This window comes from Phaenicophaeus curvirostris, chromosome 2, assembly GCF_032191515.1.
Source record: "Phaenicophaeus curvirostris isolate KB17595 chromosome 2, BPBGC_Pcur_1.0, whole genome shotgun sequence".
NCBI classification, from domain to species: Eukaryota; Metazoa; Chordata; class Aves; order Cuculiformes; family Cuculidae; genus Phaenicophaeus; species Phaenicophaeus curvirostris.
In genome coordinates this window covers 94,479,109-94,494,300 of record NC_091393.1, presented here as the reverse complement: position 1 = coordinate 94,494,300, position 15,192 = coordinate 94,479,109, and the positions used below count along the sequence as shown (strand labels likewise).

The 15,192-nt window shown below is 36.8% G+C and overlaps 1 protein-coding gene across 1 annotated transcript in view; it reads left to right on the top strand.

The window, feature by feature from the left end:
• The window catches only part of WDPCP (WD repeat containing planar cell polarity effector), a 161,167-nt gene that overhangs the window by 76,369 nt on the left and 69,606 nt on the right, over positions 1-15,192 (top strand). Inside the window, exons 10-12 of the mRNA XM_069852966.1 lie at positions 398-589; positions 9,264-9,873; positions 13,887-14,075. Coding sequence (XP_069709067.1) covers positions 398-589; positions 9,264-9,873; positions 13,887-14,075 — 991 coding nt within the window. The remainder of the gene's footprint in view (positions 1-397; positions 590-9,263; positions 9,874-13,886; positions 14,076-15,192) is intronic.

The following is a 15,192-nucleotide window of genomic DNA, read 5'->3' as shown; positions in this document are numbered from 1 at the left end:
CACTAGCCTTAACTCTCTGGTCAGCTTTGCAGAACTTGTCATTTAATATGGCTAAGCTTAAATCCTATGTGTAGGTCGATGCTGTCAAGCAACCATGACTGTACATTTTGGTATTGATTGGAGTCATTGCAGTAAATTCCTTCTTAACTCACATTCCTTTCCTTCCCAATCCCCCCACTCGTCTACACACACACCCCCCAGATAAAAGTGTGAGCATGTCTTTTTCTGTCTGAGGAGATATTTTTTACATTTACAGACAGCCTATATGAAGATATATGTACACAGTTCTCTGTGTATATATACATTCTCCTTCACATGTCCAAAGTAAATGCTCCCAATTGCTCCTACTATGCTATTTTGTCACTTCAAATATTTCCTGCATTTTTTCTTCCATCAGATTTCTTATATTGATATACTTGGACCAGAAGGTAGAAGGATGAAACGTCACCTGGCAATAAACTCTATGCAAGATATGGTCATTTGCTGGTGGTCAGCAACTAGTGATGGAGCCTGGCCTTGGTCTCCTATTTCCTGTGAGAGGGACAGAGCCAACCTATTGCTATTAGGCTGTGCACATGGCAAATTGGAGGTAAAGTGCTGAACTCTCTTATTACATGATATTTTTTATTTGCTAAAGAAATGACTATTCAACTTAAATGCATATTCAAGTAGATATAAAGAACAGACATGATAAAAACATAAGAAGGGAAGATCAGCCATTGCAATCTTAAAAGCAAGCATTTTTTATTTAATAAAAAACCACTTTATTTAATATGTTGACTACCTTCACATCAAAACTGGCAATCCGAGAAATGTAGCAAGGAAGTTAGGTCTTTATAATGGAATAGCTTTGGAGTTGCTGACACTGGAAATAAAAGTGTCAGAGTGCCACTAGAAAACTCTAATCTGAGCTAGAAACTGCAGCTATTGCATGCTTGTCTACTGCAATTATTTTACATTGCCTGCAATATTAACTGATAGGCATTTTACATCTATTTTAAGTGTTTTAATATAGAATTTTCGCTACACCCAGATGCTGCTTAAATTGTTGCTATGACTGTTGATCAAATCTGGAACCAATTTTTTTCTTAAAGAAAAATCAAAATTCCCCATCTACAGGTGGGAATGTAAGCTACAAGTTAGAAAGAGTCTACAAGCTGACCCTCTTTTCTGATGCTCAGCTTACCTTTTTAGGCAAATGTTTCCATTTCATCTATTTCATTTTTATTTCATCTATTTAAGAATATTTGAATCCAGTTTCTTATGTTAGCTAAAAATGTAAAAGTAAAGCTATCTGGGCATACTCTGAAAAGAAATGGAGCCTGAATTTAAAATGTAAAAGCTGCTCTGAACTAGCATCTTGTATGGATGCTCCTGTATTTGGAGTTTTGTTTTCAGTTTAACTTAAGCCATTACTAATATGGACTAAAACAACACTGTCTGTTGGAGAAGAGCACAAACTTGGGGACTGGCTGTGGAATAGCTGCTCTGGAGTAGCTATTACAGACTATTTACCTGTGGGGAAAAAAACCTAACGCTTTAAAATAAACTGCTCTTATAAACCACAACCCGTTCTCTTTAACTAGGGAAGATGTACATGTGTTCATGTCTTGGAATTAATACTTTGATAACATACTCTTTTCAGTGATCTTTTTTTTTCACTTGGGATTTTATAAAAAGCAAAAAAGAAAAGGTAGTTGAGACAGCTTTTCTTTTTCGTTTCAGTCATTAGTCACTGTAGAATTTAAGTTTAAATTACCTCAAGTTCTGCCTTCTTTGCTTCTTTTCAATTGACCTCTCTCTGCTAGCAGTCATCTTTGACTCATCTCTCTTCTCTGTCCAATAGTCACCTGCAGTTCTCCGTTCCCCCTGCAGCTATGCCCAATCACATATAAAAATTACTCCGGTAGCTAAAGTGTGTATCTGTTCTTTGTAAGTTTTTTCAGCCTAGTCCCTGTGCCGATTTGATATCATGAAATTTCATCCTACTTACATTTGTCCAGGTTCTGACAGGAGCATTCTCTTGCCTTTTGTCTCCGTCCCACGTCTTCCAGAAGGCTCTCTAATGCCAGCATAGCAATTTGCAATCTCCATTTTCTGAGATTTTTTTTAAAGACTCATTTCTTCTAAGAAATTCACTGAAACCACCCTGTCAGTTTAAAGCTTTCTCTGTTTCATTTTATGTATTAAAGGGAGATTTCCAAATTACAGCATTGCTTTGCATCTTTCAATAAACCTTGTTTTATCCTTTCCTGGTTCAGACTCTAAATTGCTCAGGGCTGAGACTGTCTAGTATAGTCCCAAGCACATCACTGGTGCTTAACACAGTAATGATAATAAGCATTCACTGAGCCTTTAGGCCTAAAGTCATAATCCTTTTAATTTAGCCCATATTGTATAAGAAAATTATTTTTAAAAGCAGAATTGCCAATTTTAACTGTTCAGTTGCTTTCCCTTTTCTGATTCTTTTCCTGTATTTTTCTGTTTTAATCCTGAGATCTTCGAATGAAATTTCTTTTCCTGTATTTGCTGGTAAAATGCCAAGCACTATGCCAGGGCTGTGGAAAATGTAGTTATATATAGACAACAAACTGTCTTGCTGGTTGTCAGTCTGTTCCATGTACATTTCTCTTGGATGCTCAGCGGGCTGCTATGTAAGTCTTAAGACACTTTGTTATGCTTACCCTGTGTATACATAATGTTTAACCTACAGTACTGTTTGTGGGATTTTTTCTTGATTTGTTTAGCAACCCTTATGGGCAGTAGTTAAATTCTCGTGCATGGATGGGGGATGTTGTAACCCGGGGTCTCTAGAAGTAGCATCAACCCCCAGTCTGCAGTTAACTGAGGTACATTTTTCCCTTACAGAGTCTTGGGGGAGAACTTTAACTTGATAGTCACTTGAGGGTCACTTTATCATATTAGCTTAAACATGAGCAAGAATGTAGTTAGTGTTTCTAAACAGCTTCTAAACAGTCACTGTCTATGTCAGATACCACAAAAATACACTGTTTCTGTGAACATGCTTACTTGCCTATGTTTGCCTCTACTCCTTTACCATTTGTAGTGTGCCTCAGGTACAGACCTGGAATAAAAACATGACATGACATTGTTCTGTGTGAAAGTAAATCCATATTTGTCATATTTGACCATTAACGTGAATTTTGTCCCAGTAAATTATTATTGTCAACAGAAGAATGAGAATCATAGAATCATTACAATTGGAAAAGGCTTGTGAGATTATTCAGTTTGGAGCACTTATCAGAAAAAAAAAAAAGGGTAGTAAAATAATACTGCCAACATTTTACTTGAAAATAATAGTATTCCTTGGATAAAAAAACATTATTATCTAGAATTGAGAGAAAAGCAGGAATTGCCTAATGTCTACCCCATAAAGAGCTGTTTGGTGTATTTGATTTAAGAAAAACTAAACCAAGCCCAAGGAAATGAATGGGTGCTGCCAACAGCCATTCTACAGCACCTTGGTACTGACGTAAAAAAAAAAACAAAACGCAAAAAGATCTGCCAGCTGCTGACACTTTTATTGTTGTGGGAGAGCGAATGTAAACAGGGCACTTCAGTGATATTACTCCCTTCCTGGAAGAATTTTCTGAGTGATGTTTGCTGCCCACCAGAAGAGTGCTTATTGAGATGAGAACAGGAATGGCTCTAGGACAAGGCAGCTCACCCCCTCCATGTGACATGATCCTGTAACTATGTGTTCTGAATTGGGGTGATTCCCCTTGCACGTACGGTATTTGGGGTATTGTGTACTTACGCAGCTTTTCACCTTAATACATTTTGCATATTAAATACACTATAAATGTGATTTGAATTGCGCTGTGTAGCGTTATGTTTTAAGTTTTCCTATTACTAAGGCTAAAGGTAGACATTATTCCTTTAAAAAACAAAAACTACCTTTTCTTTGCAAATCTTGATTTCTTTTACTCCCTTCATTTTTTCTTCCCCTGAGATCAGTGTTTACTATGTTAAATGTAGGATTTGGTGAGGAATCCTCCCTGAAGAAAGAAAAGCACTTTTCTCTCTAACACTTTTCTCTTTCGCTGTGGCGTATGATATATCTTTATGTGCATGTATTCATGTTGCTGCAGGACTGTTTGTCTGTTGAACCTTTCATAAATTGGTTTCCTCTGGTAAACTCATCCATTCTCCAAATTATTTATTTGATTATTTGGGTTTATTTTGTGTCTTCTTTGTTAAAGTACCAATGATCAAGGATGTTAAATTATCTCCCTGTGGAAATAATGCTGGTATTTTGATTTCAAAACCAGAAGAATCTTCCAGAAATAATTTCAAAAAATTGTAATGAATAAATAGGATCTGATGTGAAATCATCCTTGTATTAAATGCTTTGAGAGAAAGTCATCTTAAAGTAAACATGAACTTTATTCTGCAAACTTCAATTAACAGGAGGTGATGATGCCAGGGCTCGGTTACTGTAGTACTTTGCGTTTGTCTTTTCTATGTTTATTTTCACTCCATTTAGTGCTAGTGTGAATCACTGAAATTACACTTCAATCTGTGGAAAAAAATAATTTGCCTGAGAGAGAATATTGTTTTCTTTCTCCCAAGAGGCAACATTACATAGTTACTGCTTCCACATTGTGCTTCAGACTTGTGAAAAAAACACAGCAGATCTTTTATGAGTGAGCGATCCTACAATTACTGTAGCCCTCAGAAAAACATCTACGGTGTGTGACTGAATAGCTGAAATACCTCTCACATACATATAGCAAAGAATGTAAAATCCTTGATGTCACACTGGGTTAAAAGTTCAATGAATAATATGGGATAAAGATGATGATGATAAATTTTGAAAGAAAATAAGAATAAATGTTGGCTGAAGAGGATTGCACGTGGGACTGTAAACACAGTGTAGCCAAATAAATAAGCTAGAGTAGGAGCCTTGCGTTTTTATTTTTGAAATGTTTAGAAACAGAGGCTTTTTTTCCTTATATCTCCACAGTTCTGTATTTAAAACTATTTTACTCTAGTGTGCGCTACACTTCCCACTCTACATTTCTAATTAAAGTGTTTGTTGTTTTTTGGAGCCTCACTGTGTGAAATTAAATAAGCATTTTTTTAACATCCATAAAATAAATAAAACATTTTTCCCATCTGAAAGACACACAATTCGGTCACAGCAAGCTTATTTCTCTGTTTCTTTTGTTTTCTTTTTTTTTATCTGCCTGTAAGCCAATTTTCTGCTTAAGGACTAGTGGTTAAAACTCTTAGTTGTTTTGATATGTGGACTTCATCCTTTTTCAGCACTCTATGCAAAGTACTTCAATTTTAAATGTTCAAAGATTTGCACTGAGAGGAGTGATACTCCACACAAGCTAGTGCTATTATTTCTTTCAAACATGAAATGAAAGAAAGTATTTTAACAAGCATAATTCAGGCCCCTTATTTATAAAGATTAGCAGATTCCTTTTCTCAGAGTGTTACAATTTCTCACTGTAGGATTTGAGAACTTGACAAGTATAGTATCCCCCATACTGCTGATTAGCTGATGCAGAGCACAGTCCAGTACTGCAAGGGGAAAATAATATAAATGTGCAGTAGTGGTGCATGACTGCCACATTAATAAGGGAAATATATATAAATTATGTGGACAGTATTTAAATACATTCGTTGCATTTTTGTAGCATACATGTCACAATTAAAAAGGACTTCTAATTTTTGTTTCATTTTTTTAAAATATTATTATTTTGCAGAAAGTAATTGGTTTTATTTAATGCAAAGTATTTCCAGAAATCTTCCCTTGAAGTCCAAAGCTAAGTGCTTAGTCCCAAAATTTATGGAAAACACTTAATGTGGAAAGGGATTATACACCCTGCCATGTAATGTTCTGGCTCTGTCTTTTTAGATCCACTCCCCTATTACCTTCTCTGCAAATTCTACAGCTGCCCTTTCCAGGTCTGAGGGAACTCCTCCAGCTTTTACCTTCCTGTTCCCCAAGCAAATGTTTTACTAACTTCAAGATATATTGCTATTGTAGTGTTCCCCCTTAGGGTTCCAGAGAAATAGTGCTCACGAGGACAGAATCCCAGTGGATTCCTTTAAATGGACAGTGAAAGCACTATGTGCACTACATTTACTAGCATGTGGCTACTCACCAGATAGAAAAACAGTTGGCAGGTAACAGAGTGCTGTCTTCTTGGGAAAAAAAAGACATTTTGGTTGCTAGACTTCATATTTTTAAAAGCATTCTTAGCCTTATTAACATGTCTCTGTAGTTGTATATCTCTCTGCTTTAGTTTTCCAGTTAGCGGCATGAAGAATTAATAACAAAAGTCATTTCTGACAGACAAACTCAAATCTTCACTCTTTGATGAAAGAGAATATAATTCTTTTTCCCCCTTCAGAGTGCCAAATACCAGTTACATTCAGAAAAATTGGAAACCAGAACAAAGAGGTCTCTCAGCTTGGTACTCTTCCTCCAAGAGGCACATGAGGCCACTGATGCATGAGAAGCAGCTTATCTGTTCTAATCTAAGGAGAAATGTTTCTCTTGTTTTCAGCCAGAATATGAACAGCAGTGTCTAGAAAAGTTTCCTTTAAGCCTAATTTGTTTAAACATTATGTCAAAACTTCTGTTTTGAAATACAGCAAATAGTCTTTCTCTCCTCTCAGGAACTTTTCCCTAGTTTAGAATTGCCTTATAAACAGCAACCACCCCTACCCCAGACTTCATTTCAAGGGCCTGCTCTCAAAATTATGTGAAGCTATGAAACATCTCATCTCAAGGCTCATTAAATTGGCCTTCCAAAATACAAGATTTTAGTTTTTCTTAAATTCAAAGTATTCAGGAACATTTTGTCCCACTTTTGCTCTAACATGGCAGAGCAAAATTATTAATTGGTTTCAGTTTCGTTGTCAACTCTCAAATGACCAGATGGCAACATTTACTCTTCTGTAGCTCTTTCCATGGCTATTTTCCAGCAGTCACTCCTATGGAGATATAAAATCCATTTTTCACATATTTTCTTCTCTATTGTCTTAGACTTCAATGCCAGTCTCTCTTCAGTCTCTCATAGGCTTGATTATTGTGTGGATCTTCATGACTTTCTTGTAGCATATGAGAAGATGTTCAGAGAGGAACGCTGGTTTTGGATCAAAATATGTAGATTAATAATGCAGTGCATTGAAACCTAACACAGGAAGACAGAAATCTGAGTCCCAGAGGGCCTCAAGGCTCATTTCACTGAAGTTATGGAAGAAGTCACAGAAGTCTTTGAAGACTTGCTTGGGCAAGATTTCTGTTTCACATATTTGAAAGGCAGCTACCTTGGTCTCTATACATACTCTTAGGGAAAACTGCAGAACAAACAGTTAACACTTCACTTTGTCTTTATTTGGGATTACAGAGCTCTGTGGTCATGCTAATCCTTTGTCCACAATAACCTCTTTTACGTGTTTCCTTGCTATGCAATTTAACACTCTAATAAGCTCCGCATTTCAGTTTTAACATCTGAACAGTAGCTACTGCACATTTTTTGGCATATAAATGCCTGGTTGCAGAGGCTAAGTCATTAGTGATGAAATGATGGAGATGAGAATAAAGGTTTTAAGACTATAAATGGTTTAATCTTTTATATCCACTTTGATATGTGTTTTCATTGATCACTGCTCTTCATTGAAATCAATTTACCTGTTTTTTACAAGTTAGATGCAGTGGCTTCTGTATTAAATGCTTTTGCATTAAGTGGTTCTTTGCATATCCTAACGACTCATCTTAAACCAGTTAACAGTTCTGTATTAATCAGCAGCTTGTTTGCAGCCGCAGAATTGCAGTAATCTTTTTTTCTTTCTTTCAATGAGTAAACCCTTTTGCTGATAAAATAAGTAAACTGCTAGAACAAAACATCCTAAACAGTCTGATCAGCACACCTTCCCTCCCCCTGCCCCCCCGCCCCTAATAACTTATAAATTCATCAGTTGCTTCTGAAGTAATGGGTGGTATGTCAAAAAAAAATCTTAATTTCTTATTCCCTCCCTTTGCAGAATGAAAGGCTAAATTATCATGTTGTTCTTGTGATCTGTAGAAATTAACTTTAAACTGCTTTAATGTGTACATTTCAACCTGAAATTTCCAGATTTCCTCACTCGCCCTCTCTTTGCTTTTTAATCACATTTGTTACCCCTTTCTGTGTAAATGGTAATTGCATACCTCCTGAACTCATAAGAAAGGGCTTCCAAAATTAGTGGGAGGTCAGCAGCTTTAGTTTATAGTGTGAAGAATGCTAATGCTATGGATATACCTGAGGGTGGGGTTTGGCTCAGTTTTCCTTTCACTCTTTATTTCTGCATGAACAAACACCAGCAATTTTCCTACTCGCTTCTACCACTCTCAGTCTTCTAGAGACATGTGTTTTCTGTCTCTTTCAGAGAAACAGCTCTTCCTAAGCCAATTTTTAACTTAGTTTTAGCTGGTACTTCTCCCACAATTTCCCTGCTGGAGTCTTGCATAATACCTCTCACTCAAATTCACATATTATAGGACAGGAGTCTTCACTGGACTCCACTGTTGCCTCCATCACCTTATGGTACTTTCCATGTTTCCAAACTACAAATTCTTGCTCTTTGCCAGCTGCTGTCTTTGTATCATATTCTGCGTTTTTGTTCTTCTTCCAGTTCAGCCTTCTAGTACCCCTAAATGGTCCCCATTTTTTAGAAATTAATGTATTCTGCATCTAAAGCCATGTGGCACCAAAGAGCATCTGCCACCCACTCATCTGGCAACGTGTAGTTTACATTGTTCTAACATGCCATTTTTTCTGTCACTACAGAGTAATGTTTTCTGTTACCATGGCCCAGAGCAAATGATCAGAAATGCTCTACAGGTGAAGCTCAGAGTAACCTATTATAATTCTTGCCAGAATTCTGGGAATTTCTCCCCTGCCCCATTTGTGAATAATTAGTTATTCTTTTGTATTAGTCAGCTGCTTACTTCTCCCCTTACTAATACTGTTAGGACCATTCCCTCTTTTATTTTCTGTTCTGCTAACCTATTATGTACTCTGAACAAACAAATATGGCTCAAACTGTACTACAGTGTTTATTAATCAATGGAACTAAACTTTAAAAAGCTAGAATTTACAACTCCATTTTAAAAATGTGTATTTGTTTTAGTTTACTGACCCATGAGAAAGCATACTTGTAGCATTCTATTTTTTAAATCATCAAAGTAAAACCAAATTGTTCCAAATGACTACCAAAACATTTTGGATTTTTTTCAGGTTCTGAGTTATGTCCGTACAGAATGGGATCTGCTCAATGCTAGCTTCAGCACTAATCAGCCTTATCAGGTCTACACTGTGGAGCACTCCATCTCCACAGACAAAGAGCCCATGGCTGACAGCTGCATCTACAAGTGTGTTAGGAACAAAATTCAGTGTGTGGCAGTCACCAGAATACCACTGCGATCCAAGGCCATCAGCTGCTGCAGGGATGCTACAGAAGACAAACTAGTCCTGGGTTGTGAAGATTCATCAATAATTCTGTATGAAGCCTACAACCAAGTGACTCTGTTGGCCCAATCAGAACTGCTGCCTTCATTAATAGCCTACCACCCTTCCGGAGCCATATTAATGGTTGGCAGCTCTCAAGGGGAGCTGCAACTTTTTGACACAGCACTGTCCCCGATTAAAATTCAACTCCTAGCAGAAGACTATTCACCCGAGGTGACTCTGCAATTCAGTAAACACTTTGACGTGCCTAGCAGCCTCATCCAGATGCAGTGGGCCGCTCCTCATTTTGCATCCACCAGCACCGATGGCACAGATATTCATGATCTTTTGTTAGTTAGATTCGACAAAGGACCCTTAGGAGTACTTCACTTTAAACTTGGTGAGTTATTGAGCACATCTATTGAACCCTCAGCTCTCAGGAAAACATCTGTACCTCTAAAGATTTTTGAAAGCAACATGCTTATTTTAGATCTATGGGACCGTATAGCCTTAAAAGCATGTACTCCCAATGGTATCTGAAGATGTGAAACAAGGAGTTAATTATGTTTCATAATTACTCAGTATCTTTTCACATGGGGTCTGGCATAATAGGACCCCATCTATTGTTGAATCAGTGTCCCATTGGGTTCCCCGCTGCTCTAATAAAGCATAACAATTTCTCATATTGAAAATTCTTTTATTCTGTAAAATATAATTTTAGGAATTGCATTCATTCTGTAGTAATGCCCCTAACAAGCTAAAATAAGCTGTATTTAATAGTAGGATAGTAATGCTGTTTTCTTTCCTAAATTATTTTTTGTGCATATGATGCAACTGTCCTTCACATTACAGTATGTATTTGTCCCAGGACATCTGTTCTTGCTGACTTCAATACATGAATTTACACCATTTCTCCTGTTGGAAGACTTTTCACACAAGAAGGAAGGTTTTCACAACCTTCAGAGAAGTTTGGACTCAGTTAACTTGCCAGGACTTATGAATAGAAGAAGTAATAATACTAAATTTAGAGTTTATGTAGCACTTCTCATTTCAGGTGTTGGGAGACTTCAAGAGCATAAAACTATAACTATCTTCATTTTACAAACAGAATAGCAAGAAGCAGTAAAGGAAAGCCAAAAGGCTTTCCAAGAGTTATGCAAGGAGTCAGTGGACAAACTAAGAATAAACCCCCTGCCGCTCCTCATCAGTGAGAACTGTATTCATTCCATTCAAGTCTGGCAAGTTACAGTAGAGCAAACCCACTGTGAGGGCTGAAAAACAATCATGCTTAAATCTTCTGACTAGCAAGCCAGTGTTTCAGCAGAGCAGACAGCCATGTGGAATATACTCATCTTGGAAAATTTCAGCATTTTGCCCATTGTCTGTCCAGGGAAACAAGATTGTCTTTGTTGATCTTTGCAGGATTTTTTTATCTTATATAAAGCTACTGAGATTAGGAGGAAGACTTCTTTTATTAAAAAAACCCCAAAGAACTTAGTGACAACAAGGTTTGAAAATCTGTTTTATTTCTTTACTTATGCAGGCATGCATGTGTTTTTGTGGGGGAAAATCCTGTCTAAAAGTACTGCAGACCTAAACATTTGAAAAACTGAATTTAAAAAACTTAACTAAGAATGCCATTGCAAAAAGGACAATTAGTGTTATATGATGTTAGCAAAAAAAAAAAATGTTGGATCAACGTATAGTTGCTTAGGTTAAAAAGAGCTGATCCAGATTATTACTCTTATCCAAAAACACTGTTTAAAAAAGTGTTTACAAGTTATCATTTATTTTGAGATAATTCAGCTGCATTATGTTCAAAACCAGGTTTAATAGTTGCAGAGTACCCAGAGCAGTAATTATAACAGCTGCTTGATGGTTTTATGTGTGTTGGCCATTAAAAAAAACCTCTAAATTACCTCTTATTGTCAAGCAGAAGGCACTCTACCCGCATCTACCTTGCTTTTCTTCCGTCCTCCCTTGTGGGGTTTTCTCACAACAGCTTTCCAGAAAGCACAGCTTTCCCCTTGCTATCTTTAGCACATTTATGTTCTTATGAAGGCAAGCAGGCTCTCAGTACAGGGATTTAGAGGCCTTTCCTGCTAATTGCCAGCTTGTAAACTTAATTGGACTGTCTCCCTGGGCACCGTTCCTAAATCAATTAGGCAGTGAGTTGGCTGTCACCTCTTTTTCCCAAGCAGGTTGCCTGGAAGCGCACTACCCAGGAGAAGTCAAGCATCCAAATGGGAAGATGTTGACCTCTACAGCTGAAAGTTATCACATTTTAAAATTCATTCTGTATAATTACTGTAAAATCTCTTCTAGGAAAAAGGCAAAGCTCTCTGTCCCTCCCTCCCTGCCTTCCTCTTTGTAGTCCACTGTGCAAAAATGTGCTGTTCTCTATTGCATCCTGGTTTTCCACTTCACCTTTCTTCTTCTCCGTTTGCGACACTACCAAGGTAATACTGTGTTGTTTAGTCAGCCCTTCTCCCCAACCTCAGCAGTTTTTAGGTCTCTGCTATTTAAGAAATAACACAAATATACAGAAAATGTAGGGGTCCATGACAGCAAAACTCATTCAGGCATTCAGGACTAAAATATAATCCATAACAAACTCATGGCTTGGAATAAACTCATGGCCATAAAAGTCTGTGAAGAACCTATGTCAATGAAAATAGGCAAGTAAGTTTTTAACTTCCAGCTGAAATATTATGGTTTTGGATAAGTTCTATGAAGTCTCCATTGTGCTGTCTAGCCAGATTTATTTCAGGAAAAGATTCATATTAGATTTACCCTCAGACATTAATGGCAAATATTTTTGGTGTCTAATGCCAAACTCATTTTCAAAACATTGCGGCTTCTTGTCATTGATGTCAACCCAGATTTTTGATAATGCCAAACTGGGTACTGGTGCCAGTGGTTCATCATTGCTGGCCTCAAAAGGCATTTTAAATATAGAATTATATTTAATTGGCATGCAAATAGGTATTTTCATCTTCACTTAGTGATTAATGTAATACTTCAAAAACACTAAACACTTAGGAAGAATGAAGTCTACCCTAACAATTAAATATTATCGCACATGCATAGGTTAAACATTGCTAAACTAAAGTATTTCTCTGTTACAAAAGATAAATAGGTACGCTTTTTTCCCAAAGCATCAGATCTCTATATGCAAGTTCTCAGCAGGTCCTCAAGCTATAGTCAGATGTTTTCCTCTTCTTTTTATTTTCTCAATTCTTATTTTACATCACAAACAGTATTCACAACTACATTTAAGAAAATTTTGTGGGTTATGTTTTCTATATATCAGATCTTCTTTTCTCTGTTATCAGGTTTTTTTCGCCAGCCATCCTGTGGCTTTAGTATCAGTACTGAAATTCAGCTTGCTCCCTTTTTCATCACGATTTTCCCCTTTAAAACTAGTTCTGACAACATCAGAGTATCAATTATGAAAATAATAATAAAAAAGTTTTCATCTAAAGAGAGGGTAACAAGTAAATTTATTCTGATGTTTTTCCACTATCTTAAGCAGTAGTGATAAAGAATACTCTAGTACAGTGACCCAAAGCAAGGAAGAATTGCTAAAATGCCATGTGTGGCATATGTCACAAGATCATTTGCATAGTCAAAGACAACAAATAACATTGCATTTGGCAGGTTTTTGGTCATCTTCTCTGTTCAGAAGCTACCACAAGTCAAGAAAATCTGACAGTCTTTTAACTTTTACTTTTCAGAGGTGGGATGCAGTAGATAAATCTTGCTGTTATGGAGTGAGCAATGGGTTACTTGTTTTCTTGTTTTTTTCCCTTATGGCAAGCATGTTGTTAGTTCTATGTGCGACTATATTTCAGAGGTATTCCCTCACAGAAGCAATGCTTCACTTGGAGAATGTGCCAGCTATAAGTTCTGGAGTAATTACAATATTGAGAGCAATTGAGGAACTGCCACTTTGAAGTTTGAGCTGCTATAAACCTGTATACATTTGTACATTTCTGTGAGACAAAGGCTGGGGTTTAGTGTTGTCCAACAGTACTTTCCTACAGGAAAGAGGTGCAAAGAACACAAATTTATTACCTCTAGTATAATAATGATAAACTGTGAGTAAGCATTTTCTACCATGTTTTAAAATGAGCTTCATTACATGTTGTCAGTAATAGGTATTAGCCACATCTGCTCAGAGTCCGCATGTGAAGTTTGCAAATGTTTTTTCTGGGCTGTCCAAAGCACCCTTATTCCAAATATACCAAGACTGTAAGGAGCTACCTCTCATAAAAATTTAATGGTGATGCCTGTTAACTCAAATTTCTTGATTTTAACCAATAGCATTATTTTTGTCTGTGTTGAAAACTAGGCAGCCACTGGTTTGCATACTCATAACACTATCTTTGGTATTAATATTTCCTGTAAAAGGTGTGATCACAAGAGGACAGCTGGGCTTTGTGGAAATAATCCACCAGTACATTCGTTATGATGAGATACAAGAGGCAATTAATGTCCTGAACACCATGAACTGGAACACGATGGGTCGTCAGTGTTATATATGCTTGAGTGCTATTGTCAATTACCTTCTTAAACAAAAGCTTACACCAGACAGAGAAGGTAAGGGAGTAATTGTGGTTTTATTTTTATGGTGTCTGTAATTCATATATGGATTATGACAATGTATTTATTGACTTTATAGAGAAGACAATAGTGAGAATCCAGGCAGTCAGACAGATTATGGTACTCCATAATCAAATGTCATATGTAGAAAAGACATTTCAATAAAATCTGAATCAATGTGCTGATTGCATTTTAGTTCATTTATATCAATAGTGATACTAAAATAATGCATATTTTAATATATATGTGATATGCGCATGATTTAATTTGTATAGCACTATCTTTTATGTCCTGTAGCTTTATTACATTACATAGTTTACATAGCAGACTAATGTTAGTTAATACAGTATTTAAATGTTATATATTCATTCTGAGACAGCACCACCTGAAGGAGGGATGTTTTCCTGCAACAGGGACAAGAGATTTTAGTTTGTTTTTTAAGGTGCTTTTGAAGGGTCATTCTTTCATTGTAAGATCCAAAGGCTTTGAATACACTATCCTCTGCTGCCTCCTTTAGGATTATAGCATTTGTCCTCCCTGTAATCTTCTGACCGCCTGCAGTAGTAGCTGGGTTCCCTCACAAGAAATGATGAATTTTAGGTTCAGCCTTGTCTCTGCTGAAGCCTGGTGTGATGCCTTCCTCTTGATTTGCTATCTATCTCGAAACTCAATAGACTTCAAGATTTGAAGTGCCTTGATTTAGTGAAGGTGTTATCCTCTAGACTAGCAGGCAGACAGCTGGGGACCAGGCATCTTTTGTGGCAGGAAAGAATACTTAGGATTCTGGTGCGTTTGATGATAGAAAAACTCCAAGGTGTCCTACATTGCTGCCAAGTCATCAGCTATTCCATTTAGGGGGATTTGATTTTGAAAAATCTCTGCATTGCAAACATAGCACACCAATTCTAAAAACCCATGCTCTTAAAAGGACCCATGAAAAGGGCTGGTTTTCAAACTCTTGTAAAAATATGCACATTATAAATAGATGTCTGTGTGTTTCCCCCCATGCAGCTCCCTGACACTGTTTACAGCAGACAGAATTTCATTCTGTCCAGGGGTTATTCTATATGAATCTAACAAATTTGGCATGGTAATTTGTTTTCTTTTTTATTAG